Source organism: Delphinus delphis, chromosome X (assembly GCF_949987515.2).
Source record: "Delphinus delphis chromosome X, mDelDel1.2, whole genome shotgun sequence".
NCBI lineage: Eukaryota > Metazoa > Chordata > Mammalia > Artiodactyla > Delphinidae > Delphinus > Delphinus delphis.
The window spans coordinates 12,987,333-13,000,262 of record NC_082704.1 but is presented as its reverse complement, the minus strand read 5'-3'; the positions used below and the strand labels follow the sequence as shown (position 1 = coordinate 13,000,262).

At 39.4% G+C, this 12,930-nt stretch overlaps 2 protein-coding genes across 2 annotated transcripts in view; both read left to right on the top strand.

The window, feature by feature from the left end:
* LOC132418498 (N-alpha-acetyltransferase 11-like) overlaps window positions 1-12,930 on the top strand; it is a 581,283-nt gene that overhangs the window by 78,795 nt on the left and 489,558 nt on the right. The gene's annotated exons all lie outside the window — the stretch shown is intronic.
* ADGRG4 (adhesion G protein-coupled receptor G4) overlaps window positions 1-12,930 on the top strand; it is a 73,365-nt gene that overhangs the window by 2,704 nt on the left and 57,731 nt on the right. The window contains 2 exon segments of the mRNA XM_069540375.1: window positions 12,289-12,747; window positions 12,750-12,903. Coding sequence (XP_069396476.1) covers window positions 12,289-12,747; window positions 12,750-12,903 — 613 coding nt within the window.

Sequence of the window (12,930 nt, the reverse complement as noted above, 5' to 3'; positions counted from 1 at the left end):
GCCATGGCCTTTCATACCACTTTGCTGGTAAATGACTAAATCTAACTGAAGTGATAAAGTGTTAGATGACCCTCATTTATTTTGCTCTTTTGTACACTTTTTAATGTACAATCTATCCTCTTGGTCTGATTAAGTCTTGGTGGGCATAATATACAAATAATCCAATACAACAAACAAGCCAAAGAAAACATAACCTAAAATGACAATCAGTAAAAGGAGTAGAAAATGTTATTTCTACTATTCAGGTTCCTTCAAATGTTCCTTCCAAACCTTAGACAGGGTTTCCTAACCTGAGGTCCAGAATGGCCTTGACAGGTGAGCAAAGCCCTTGAGATGGTACGCACCATTCTAAAAATGCAAGATGAATTTTTTCCTCCTGAGGACAGTCTATAGTCTTCATCATATTCTAAAATAATATAATCGCTGCCTTTTACTAGGTCCTTGCCGTGTGTCAGGCACGTTATGGATGAAGAAAGAAAGCCCCTGAGAGCTTAAATAAATTGCTTAAGGTCACCCATCAAATCAGTAGTGGAGCTGGGATTTGCACAAAGATCTGTCCTGTTGCAAAGCCCATTCTTTTCACCCCACACACCTTGCAGGACTGCCTCGAAGGAGTCTGTGGCCCCAAAACGGTCATGAGCCACTCTCTTAGAAGCTTCCTTTGAAGAGAACTGCTGGTGTTGTTAATCCACCTGGGGAAATTAAGCTACCAGCTATGGTCGCTGCCTGTTCACCCCTGAAGGAGCTGTAACACCATAGAATTTCTTCTACCTCCATCTTGCTGTCTGACATCTGGGGAAAATGAAGGCAGTTATCTGAATAGATAGGAGTGGTTACTACATGTCTAGCTTCAGCTTTTGCCTAATAAATTGCTATTTATGGTCCATAGAAGGATTATGACCTTTCAAAAATAAATTTTAATGAACACATGGCTAGGTTACAATTCTCAATAAATCTATTTACACATAAACTATATATGTGTATATTTATATATTCATGAGAACAGGGCTTTGGGGGAACATTTGCCAAAAACCATGAATGCTACCTGGGTTTAATAAACAAGTATTCACTGTAGTTGGAGATGTCTCAGGAGTATTTAAACAGTGCAGTGATAAATAATAATCATGGCAAAGGTGCTAGTCACTAGTAATTTAGTTTTGGAGTAGTTTTTAAGCCTTTTTTCTTTATTAAAAAAGTTACAAATGCAATAAATGATTGTGAATAAAACAAACTCAAACAATGCAAAAATACGTGAAGCATAAAGTAAAACCTACCCTGCGTCCTCTCCACAGAGGTGTCTATTTTTTTTTTAGAATTTTTTTTCCTATGGATTTATAATGTGTGTGTGTATGCATGGGTGTGTATGGATGTGTATAGTTAAAAAAATAAAAATAATGTATGCATATGTACATATAGGTTTCCAATTTGATTTATTTTAACTTAATATTATCATGGACACATCAGTAGGTTTATAACCAGCTCATCCCTTTTGGGGCTTCATATATCCATTTATAGATGTACTATAATTTATTGAACTAACTCACCACGGTTGAGCATTTAAATTGCTTCCAAATTTTTGCAGTTACAAGTAACGCTACAATGAATTTTCTTGTACACACATCTCCGTATACATGGGCTTGTAATTTCATAGGACACATTATTAAACGTACAATTTTAAGAGAAAAGGATATAAGCTTTTACAATTTAAGTTGGTTTACCTTTTTTGCTAGTTATTTTATTAAGTTAACTATTCATTAAAATTGATTTAGTTTTTACAGTAAAAGTAATAGACATGCATGGTTAAAATTCAAACAATGCATAAAGATATAAATTAAAAGTCTCCTTTCTCTTCAATCCCCTTACCCCAAGTGCTTCTCTCTAAAAGTAATGATTAAAAAGTTTTTATATATCCTTGCAGAAACAATTTAAAACTTGGGTTTGTGTGTAAATATTCTTTGTTTTTCTTTTTCTCAGTTGGGATCATCATCATAAGCATAGTCCTCTGTATCTTTTTTTTGCATTCGATAGTATATTTTGCAGATATTTCCATATCAGAAAGTATAGACCTACCTGACTATTTTTGGTGTAGGGGTTATGATAGAGCTATGCTATAATTTATTCAATGATCTTTCTTTGAAGGACTTTTAAGTTGTATCCAGGTTTTAGCTGTGACAAAAATCTAATGTATTTTAAAAGGTATGGTGACTGGAATTTCTTGATGTGATCATTAGGGACTGATGAGAAGCTAAAATTCCTCTCTAGGTAAATTGAGAGTAATTTCCTAATCTCAGCTCAGACACATGATCCAACAAAGGATTTGTTCTGATTTCCTAAAGGTATGTAGATTAAATCACTCTTAGTTAATGCATTTGAGAAATCCCTTCTTGGGAAAGAATGAAGTAACATGAATTGAGTCCATTCTGCAAAATCTACCCTGTATCAAAACATAGGGTCCCTGTGTGTGTGTAGCTATTGATTTGCTAAGATTTATTAATTAATGCTCCAGCTGCTTTGAATTACTTTATGAACTAACCATTCTTAAAATATGCAGAGATTGACTATATAGTTTATGTACTTTCTAAGGCCTTTGGCCCACTATTAAGCCTTCTATCCAGTTATCAGCTCTGATAGGAAAGGTTTCATTGTGATGGGCTCTTCTAGCTAAAAGGCAATTTGGTTTTGCCCCTGTACATCAGTTCTCTGTGCTATCCTCATTTTTCATCACGAAAGATAAGCAAGAGCTGTTTGTAGTTCATTCAAACCTCCTAATTGGTAGTCTCCTGCACAGGGTGACATTCGCCTATGGATTCAGAGATGGAAGCTTCTAGCCTGTCTCTCTCTCTATTGCAGGATTCATTTTTCATGTCCTTGCCTGGAAACTGAATACAGACAACATTTTGAAAACAATTTTTTTTTCTCATCATGTTAAAGATGCTCATTTCATATTTTTTCTACCCCACAGGCAGATGTGTCTGTGACAGTTTCTGGTCACCATTATCTCTCACAAATCTAATAAACACGCTCTGAATTATATTTCCAGAGGTCGTGATTGAAAGAAAAATCAGATGCAAAATGTGGGCTCGAAAAACGCGAAGATTTAATATGAGGTGATATACCCAAATCACAAGCAGAATTCGGTACCTTAGCAAACGTTCTACTTAATATTCTGTTGGCAGGTACATCCGCAACAAAATGCCTCATAAATATGCAGCTACTCTATACCTCTGTTCTCCAGCTCCCAATGATTACAATAATACAATTTGGTCTAAAGTGAAGGAGCAAATGGCAATTAAGCCCACAGGCCCCTGCGAATTAGCATGGATTATCACCGCTTTAAAATACAGAGACAGCAAAGCTCATGCAGATCACTTGTGCAAGTGATCACTTGTTCACAAATGGGAACAAGATGAATGCGGCAAAACATGTTTGTAAGCCCTTCAAAGATGGAGGCCAGACTCCGTGGCTTCTGTGGTCCCTGCAGTACAAATGGACATTCAGTTATCATTCAACTACCTGCACGGTGTGGGCTTTTGCATTTGCTTCTTTTAACTTGAATTTTTATTGAGATAACTGTAGACTCACATGCAGCTGAAGATCTCTTGTACACTTTGCCCAGTTTTCCCCAATTGTACCATTTTGCAAAACTATGGTATAACAACCAGAATATTGACATGGATACAACCCACTGATCTTATTCAGATTTCTCTAGTTTTACTTGTACTCATTTGCGTGTGCGTGTGTGTGTGTGTGTGTGTGTGTGTATTGAGTTCTATACAGTTTGATCACCTGTGTAGGTTTACGTGTCCACCACCACAGTCAAGATACTGAACGGGGGCTTCCCTGGTGGCGCAGTGGTTGGGGGTCCGCCTGCCGATGCAGGGGACGCGGGTTCGTGCCCCGGTCCGGGAGGATCCCACATGCCGCGGAGCGGCTGGGCCCGTGAGCCATGGCCGCTGAGCCTGTGCGTCCAGAGCCTGTGCTCCGCAACGGGAGAGGCCACAACAGTGAGAGGCCCGCGTACCGCAAAAAAAAAAAAAAAAAAAAAAAAAAAAGATACTGAATGGTTTCAACACTGCAACCATCCATGGTGTTGCCCTGTTATAAACACGCCCACGTCCCTCCTTCCCTTTTCCCCCACTTCTGCTTCCCACATCCCTAACCCTTGACAACTACAACTAATCTGTCCCCTGTTTGTAAAATTTTGTCATTTAAAAAACGTTAATAAATGGAGTCATGAAATATGTAACCTTTAAGGATTGGCTTTTTTTTCCACTTAGCATCATTCTCTGGAGAGTCATCCAGGTTGTTGTATGTATCCATAGTTTGTTTCTTTCCATTGTAGAATAGGATTCTATGGCATGGATATATCACTGTTTGTCTAGCCATTCACCTCTTAAAAGGCATCTGGGCTGATTCTAATTTTTGCCTATTACAAAAAAAAAAGCCTGCTATGAACATTTCTGTACAGGTTTCTGTGTGAGAATAAGTTTTCATTTCTCTGGGATAAATGCCCAAAAGTGTAATGGCTGGGCATTATGGTAGTTGCACATTTAGTTTTATATAAAACTGTCAGATTGTTTTTCAAAGTGGTTGTGTCATATTCTGTTCCACCAGCAAAGTATGAGTGGTCCAGTTTCTCTGCATCCTTGCCAGCATTGGGTGTTGTCACTATTTTTCAATGTTACCCATCCTGGTAAGTGTGTAGTGATTTTCATTGTGTTTTTTTTTTTTTTTTTTTTTTCGGTAGATGGGCCTCTCACTGTTGTGGCCTCTCCTGTTGCGGAGCACAGGCTCCGGACGCGCAGGCTCAGCGGCCATGGCTCACGGGCCCAGCCACTCCGCGGCATGTGGGATCTTCCCAGACTGGGGCACGAACCCGTGTCCCCTGCATCGGCAGGCAGACCCTCAACCACTGCGCCACCAGGGAAGCCCTTCATTGTGGTTTTAATTTGCATTTCCCTGATGCCTAATGATGTTGAATATCTTTTCCTGTGATTATTTGCCATCTGTATAACCTCTTCAGTGAACTATTCATGTCTTTTACCGATTTTTCTCTGTTTTTTATTGAAGTATAGTTAATTTACTATGATGTGTTAGTTTCAAGTGTACAGCAAAGTGATTCAGTTATACATGTATATATTCTTTTTCAGATTCTTTTCTATTATAGGTTATTACAAGATATTGAGTATAGTTCCCTGTGCTATACAGTAGGTCCTTGTTATTTACCTGTTTTATATATAGTAGTGTGTGTATGTTAATCCCAAACTCCTAATTCATTGCACATTTTTTCATTGGATTTTTTATTTTTAATGTGGAGTCTTGAGAGTTCTTTATAGATTCCAGTCCTTTGTTGGATATATGCTTTGCAAATATTTTCTCCTAATCTGTAGATTACTCTTTTATCCTTTTCACGTGGGCTTTCACCAAGCAAAAGCCTTTAGTTTGGGTGGAGTACAATTTATTGATTTTTCTTTTTGTGGATCATGCTTTTGGTGTCAAGTCTAAGAACTCTTTGCTTGGTGTTAATTTGTATCCTCCAACCTTATTGAACTCACTTTTAAGTCCCAGGAGGTTTTTTGTGTTTTAGGTTTTTTTAGGTTCCTTGAGATTTTCTACATGGGCAATCACATAATCTGCAATGCCTTTTTTTTTTCCTAACATCTTTATTGGAGTATAATTGCTTTACAATGGTGTGTTAGTTTCTGCTTTATAACAAAGTGAATCAGTTATACATATACATATGTTCCCATATCTCTTCCCTCTTGCGTCTCCCTCCCTCCCACCCTCCCACCCTCCCTATCCCACCCCTCTAGGTGGTCACAAAGCACCGAGTTGATCTGCCTGTGCTATGCGGCTGCTTCCCACTAGCTAGCTATTTTACATTTGGTAGTGTATATATGTCCATGCCACTCTCTCACTTTGTCACAGCTTACCCTTCCCCCTCCCCATATCCTCAAGTCCATTCTCTAGTAGGTCTGTGTCTTTATTCCCGTCTTACCCCTAGGTTCTTCATGACATTGTTTTTTTCTTAAATTCCATATATATGTGTTAGCATACGGTATTTGTCTTTCTCTTTCTGACTTACTTCACTCCGTATGACAGACTCTAGGTCCATCCACCTCACTACAAATAACTCAATTTCGTTTCTTTTTATGGCTGAGTAATATTCCATTGTATATATGTGCCACATCTTCTTTATCCCTTCATCTGTTGGTGGACACTTAGGTTGCTTCCACGGATCTTTAATCCCTATGGATCCTGGTTAAAAAGCTACTGACATTTGATTGGATTACCTCTATTTGGGATGTGAGTGATTATTTAAGGAATATTGTTTCAGGGCATGGCTGTAATTGGGATCCACATTGGGTTTCAATGCCTAGGCTTGCAAGGGTGCCTTCATGTTTTGCTTTAGCACTGTGATTCTCTCTTCTAAAGTTTGTGTCTGACTATTTTAGGTGATAGCTTTCTCTTGAGCAGTTCAGCGTTTGCAGAACTTGGCTTTTATTATCTAAATTTGCTAATTCTTGATTCTTTTAGGTAGAGTCTCTTCTTTCTCCAGGGTTTGTGATGATTCTGTGTAAATTGAGGGCATGCACTTATGGGTACTGGATAATTGAAGCACTAGCACACACTGTCTTATTTCTTCTCTACATATGTCACCGGTGGAAATCTCATCTCAACACTGAACCTCTCTGGGCCTAATCTCTAAATGAGGGGATTGAATACAATCTCCAACACAGTGCTAAAATTCTGTGATTTAATTAAGGAAGATTTGAGTTTTTATTAATAAAGACTTTAGAGGAAAAACCTTGAGACAGTAACGTCTCTGGAAAAAAACCACTTTCATCTGAAAGATTCAATGGGAGGTTTGCTGAATTATACAAATCCAGGTTTTAAGTTAAAATGAAAGTTGCATTCATTCCTAGGAGATATCTGGTACTTAAAATGCCACCTGTTTGGCAATTTTGTTCAACTCATTTGTTTTTCTTTTTCTCAGTCTTATGCTTCTTTTTGAGATGCTTACAGGAAGTGTCAATAGCAATTAACGTCTATAGCTCAGCCCTCTCCAGATAAAAATATCACGCCTAACTCCCATCCTCCATGTTCTAAAAGAGTTTACTTGTTATGGATTTCTCTAACAGTGCTATTTGAATGCTGGATCAAAGAAGGTTACTTAAGCTTTTGTGTTATGTAGTGTTTTATTGTCTTCCTAGAAAGTTAACGCAGCTCAATCATTAATCATTTGTAAAGGAATGGGAATTGTGAAATCTTCTCTCAACAATTAGTGCATTCATAGGGAGTGATTCAGGCCCTGGGATGCCACACTCCTCAAATGTGATATAAGTGACACTGTAACAGGTTTGCTAAGCCAGTTGGCTGTGGTAAAGCCATCTGCAAAAATGGGAACCAAGATCCTGACAATTCTCTTTTTACTTGCAGTTATGGAAAAATTTGAATGCAGAAGCTTGAAATAAATATTGTGCTGCTGAAATGTACCGGTTTCTTGATACTGCCTAATAGGATGTGAATCTCTGGTAATTGAAACAATGCTGTAAAATTAAGTAAAAAAGTACTTCTTATATCACTTTGAGTTTTCTTTTTATAAATGTGTGAACTTTTGTCTACTCATCTATACAGTTAGTTGCAGGTTTCTGATTGTCACTCATTCTACTTGCTAATGACCACAAAATCCCAAAGGATATCCCCCACACATCTCAGAATTTCTATATATGCAAATTAAAAGTAATTTTAATGCTCGAGACAGTGAAATAAGTTAGTAGATTGTCTACCACCATAATTATTCCTACATCATAGGTATTATGCTTCCCAGGTAGATAAATTCAAAATGCTAATTTCCCAATGGCAAATATGCATGATTTCATTTTGGGTGATTTGAACTGGTAAAAAATTATGACTCAGTGTTGAATTTTACTATGCACCATTTTCACTTGGATGTTCCACCATCGTTCCAAATTCCACTTATCCAAGCCTGAAGCGGGTGTTTTTCTTCCGAGTGAGGCTGCCCTCCCAATTTTCCTATTTCTATGAATATCGCCACTGTTCTCCAAGTAGCCCAAAAGCAAAAGTCAAGTTCTCTGACATTTCTCTGTCTTCATCTCTTAAACCTCTTCACTAACATAAACTGTCATGTCAATTCTTCCTTTCCAATAGCTGTAGGATTAGGGTTCCCCACACTACTCTCATCTCATTCCAAGCCTTCATCATTTCCACTTGTTCAGTTAGCCTGCAGATATTTATTGGACATCTACCACATGCCAGGCCCTGTACTAGGCACTGGGGATGTAATGGTGAGTGAGCAAAGAAAGATGAAGGCCCTACCCATAAAGTGTAGTGAGGAAGACAGGTATTAATAAGCACAGACACATGAAAAACTGCATCTGTGACAAGTACTATGAAGAAGAAGTATGAGGGTTGTCATAAGAGGTATGTCATAACAGCCTAGAATAGATTGGTTTGACCTAGTTATGGAGGCAAAGGAAGGCAGTCTTCCCTGAAAAAGTGATGCATGCGCGAGATCTGGAGGAAGAATAGAAGTTAATCAGATGAAGAAGGGTGGGAAGATCATTCTAAGTAGAGGCAACAGGACATGCAGTAGTCTTGTGGTGGGAAAATAATGCCAAGTATTGCAGGACTAAAATGAGGCTGCCGGGCTGAAGCCCAGAAAACAAGGAAGAAACTTAGTACAAACTGAGGCTGGAGAGGCAGGTAGAGACCAAACCATGCATAGTTTTTTTAGGCTCTATTAAGAAATTTTTTTTTAATCCTATGAGTAATGCAAGGCCACTAACGGGAGCTGAGTATGTGAAGGTGTGTGTGTATATGTGTGAGAGACACGTGATCAAATCTGCATGTCAAAAAGATCATTCTGATTGCATTATGGAACAGATTGGAGGGGCCCCAAGAGTAGAGGCAGTATCTAGTTGGGAAGCTACTGTAGTAGTCCAGGTGAGAGACTGATGGTGGCTTGGTCAGAGTGGTAAGTGATAAAGGTGGGGATAAACAGGTGGAGTAAAGAGCTATTCAGCAGGTAAGATCCACAGGACAAGATTATGGATTGGCTATAGCAGGTGAGAGGAAATGAAGGAGACAGAGGGAGAGGGTTTTGGCTTACACAATTAAATGTATGATTCACTGTGGGAATACTGAAAGAGAACCCAGTTTGGAGAGAGTTCAAGTTGGGGCATATTGAGTTGAGGTGTTAATGAGATATCCAAGAGATGATGTCAAGTGAGCAATTAGTCATGTAAATGTGGAGCTCAGAATAGAGATCTGATCTAGAGATATAACTTGGAGATTCATCTGTGTATATGTGTAAGTTGGAATCCCAGATGTGAAGAAACTATAGAGGGACTTGCCTGGTGGCGCAGTGGGTAAGACTCTGTGCTCCCAATGCAGGGGGCCCAGGTTCGATCCCTGGTTGGGGAACTAGATCCCACATGCATGCTGCAACTAAGAGTTCGCACGCCACAACTAAGGAGCCCGCATGTGTCAACTAAGACCTGGTGCAGCCAAAATAATTAATTAATTAAAAAAAAGAAATTATAGAGTGAGAAGAAAAGAGGTGCTGGGACCAAGCCTTGGGGAACCCTGATATTTAATGGCCAGGTGAAATAGGATGTGTCTGCAAAGGTGATAGCCAGAAGGAGTGGCCAGAGAAGTAGGAGAAAAACCAAGAGTGCGTTATGTCATAGAAGTCAACTCAAAGAGTATCTTAAGAAGGAGGGAGTGGTCAACATTATCAAAAGCTGTTGAAAGGTCAAGTGAGATGAGGACTGAAAAAGTATCCATTGTATCTGTCTACATGGAGGCTATTGGTGGCCTTGGTGAGTGCTGTTCAGTTGAATGATGATGGCAGAAGCCAGATTACTGTGGGCTAAAGAATGGGTCAGGGGAGCATGAAGACAGCCAGTAGAGATCAATTTTCTTTAAAGAAGTTTGGGTGTGATGGGGAGCAGAGTGACAGGGCAGTACCTGCAGAAGGATGTGGATTTTTTAAAATCTTATTTATTTATTTTTGGCTGCTTTTGTTCTTTGTTGCTGTGCATGGCTTCCTCTATTTGTGGCGAGCGGGGGCTACTCTTCGTTGCGGTGTGCAGGCTTCTCACTGTGGTGGCTTCTCTTGTTGCAGAGCACGGGCTTCAGTAGTTGTGGCACATGGGCTCAGTAGTTGTGGCACACGGGCTTAGTTGCTCCACGGCATGTGGGAATCTTCCCGGGCCAGGGCTCGAACCCGTGCCCCCTGCATTGGCAGGCGGATTCTTAACCACTGCGCCACCAGGGAAGCCCGGGGTTTTTTATGTTTTATTGCAACAGACTGGAACATGTTTTAAATCAGGAAGGGGAAGGCTCCTTAGGGAAAGGAGGGATGACTGTTGGTGTCAGCTTTCTGAGACGGCAGCACAGCTAAGTTTCTACCTGATGACTTCCTTTGTTTTTTCCTATGAAATAAGAGGAAAAGGTTACTTGATAAACATGTGAGGGTAAAGTTTGAGAATGGGGAAGGTTTTCAGTAGTTATTGCAGAGAGTAGGAGCATAAATTGACCAGAGAAAAGTGGTAGGCTGGATGGGCAGTGTGAAAAGCTTATTTGAAGTTGGTGATCATGAATATATAGACATACTAATTTATCCTCCTGTGTGACTGTGCCCATCATTACATTAGAATGCAGGAAGAAAATATCGTGAAACTTCTGTTTGTATTTATTTTTATCATATTCTTTTTTGTGTGTGTGTGGTACACGGGCCTCTCACTGTTGTGGCCTCTCCCATTGTGGAGCACAGGCTCCGGACGCGCAGGCTCAGCGGCCATGTCTCACGGGCCCAGCCGCTCCGCGGCATGTGGGGTCTTCCCGGACCAGGGCACGAACCCGTGTCCCCTGCATCGCAGGCGGACTCTCAACCACTGCACCACCAGGGAAGCCCTATCATATTCTTTTGGCATATTTTGAGTATGTTTATAATGTACATAATGTAAATTTATTATACATATGTATACATTATTGGTAAATATATACACATAAATGGCATATGTTAAAGAAATTTTAATCTTGGGGTCCCAGATCAAAACATTTTCAGTTTATAGTACTGAGATGAATAATAGGCATTTGACAACAGTTAATCATTTTTTGAGCACTTCCTATATGCCAGGTGCTATGCTAAGTATTTTACATGCATTAACTCAATTCTCAAAACAATTTTTTAAGGTCGGTGTTATTATCTCACATTACAGAGGAGGAAATTGAAACACAGAGAGGTTAATTAACTAGTCCATGATTACATAATGAATAAATGAGGGAGCCAGGATTTAAAAATACATCTATTTGAATCCAAAGCTGGTCCTCCTTTTTTGGGAAGACTTTAACCACACAATCCAATTTCTGTAATAGATATAGGACCATTCAAGTCATCTATTTCTTCTTAAGCGAGTTTGACCACTTGTCTTTCAAGAAATTGGTTCATTTCCCAAAGTTAATCCTCTCACTCAGTGTGCTACTCTAGTATGCACCCCTCTTTTAGGAGTGCCTATATTTTTTTATGGAGACACGATGGAATGGATATCCTTCTACCTGTTACTTAACCAGGGCATTATGAGAACCATATATAGATTTTGGAAAGTAGAAAATCATCTTAAGAAAAACCAAGTAAAAAAAAAGAAAGAAGGAAGGAAGGAAGGAAAGAAAGAAAAAGAAAGAAATAAAAAAAGAAGGAAAGAAAGAAAGAAAGAAAGAAAGAAAGAAAGAAAGAAAGAGAAAGAAAGAAAGAAAGAAAGAAAAATCAAGTACAGTTGGCCCTTGAACAATGTGGAGATTAGGAATGTCAACCCTCCAGAGCAGGGAAAATCACGTTACAATTTTTTTGTTTTGGCTGCGCCCCGTGGCATGTGGGATCTTAATTCGAACCCTGCACCCCCTGCAGTGGAAGCGCAGAGACTTAACAACTGGACCACCAGTGAAGTCCCCCCATTACAACTTATAGTTGGCCCTCTGTGTCTGTGGTTTCTCCATATCCGCTCTTCCACATCTGAGGATTCAGCCAACCGTGGATTGTGTAGTACTGTAGTATTTACTATTGAAAAAAAACTTGCGTATAAGTGGACCCACACAGTTCAAACCCTATAATTCAAGGGTCAGCTGTAATCACATGATTTGATTTATATCTGATACTTATCTCCTCTTAAAAATGTGAAAATCCATTATAGAGCTGTTTCTTAAATTGTCTCTGACTTCTAAAGTTGAATCCAAAGTGACACATGCTTTGTAATTTTTCAGTTGTTTCTGAAAATATAGCAATTCAGGAAACAACTACAACTCTTTCACAGCAAATAGATTTGACAACACCACTCCAAGTTACTGGACTAAAACCACAAAAGACGGTATATTCTTCTACCGTGGAGTCTAAAAGCATGCCTGTATTTGCAACTGATTATACAACCAGATCGTATTCCAATACAACATCTCCACCTCTGGAAACAATGACTGCACCAATTTTTAAAAAGACATCCATAGCTGAGACAGCTACATTCGCAGCAGACATTTCGTCTACTTCAGCAGCCATTGCTCTGTCTACCAAGAGTACCTCCATAGGCCCTACTGCCAATTCCATGAAAATAAGTAAATCCCCATCTTCAGAGAGCACAAGGACAACAAAAATGGCTGAATCCATTGCTACTGAGACCTTTCATCCAACAGTAGCTACTAATTTTCTGTACACATCTGGATTCACCAAGAGTTAATTACATTCAAAACTTCAGTGACTGGATCTCAGTTGGCTGTTAGGAGGACAACATATTTATTCTCATCTATTGAGTCGATATCCATGTCTACAACATCTTGACCCAAATCCACAGGTATGGGGGCACTCCCTATCTCCACAGCTAGCCAGGAGTTTTTTTTTTTTTGTGGTACACAGGC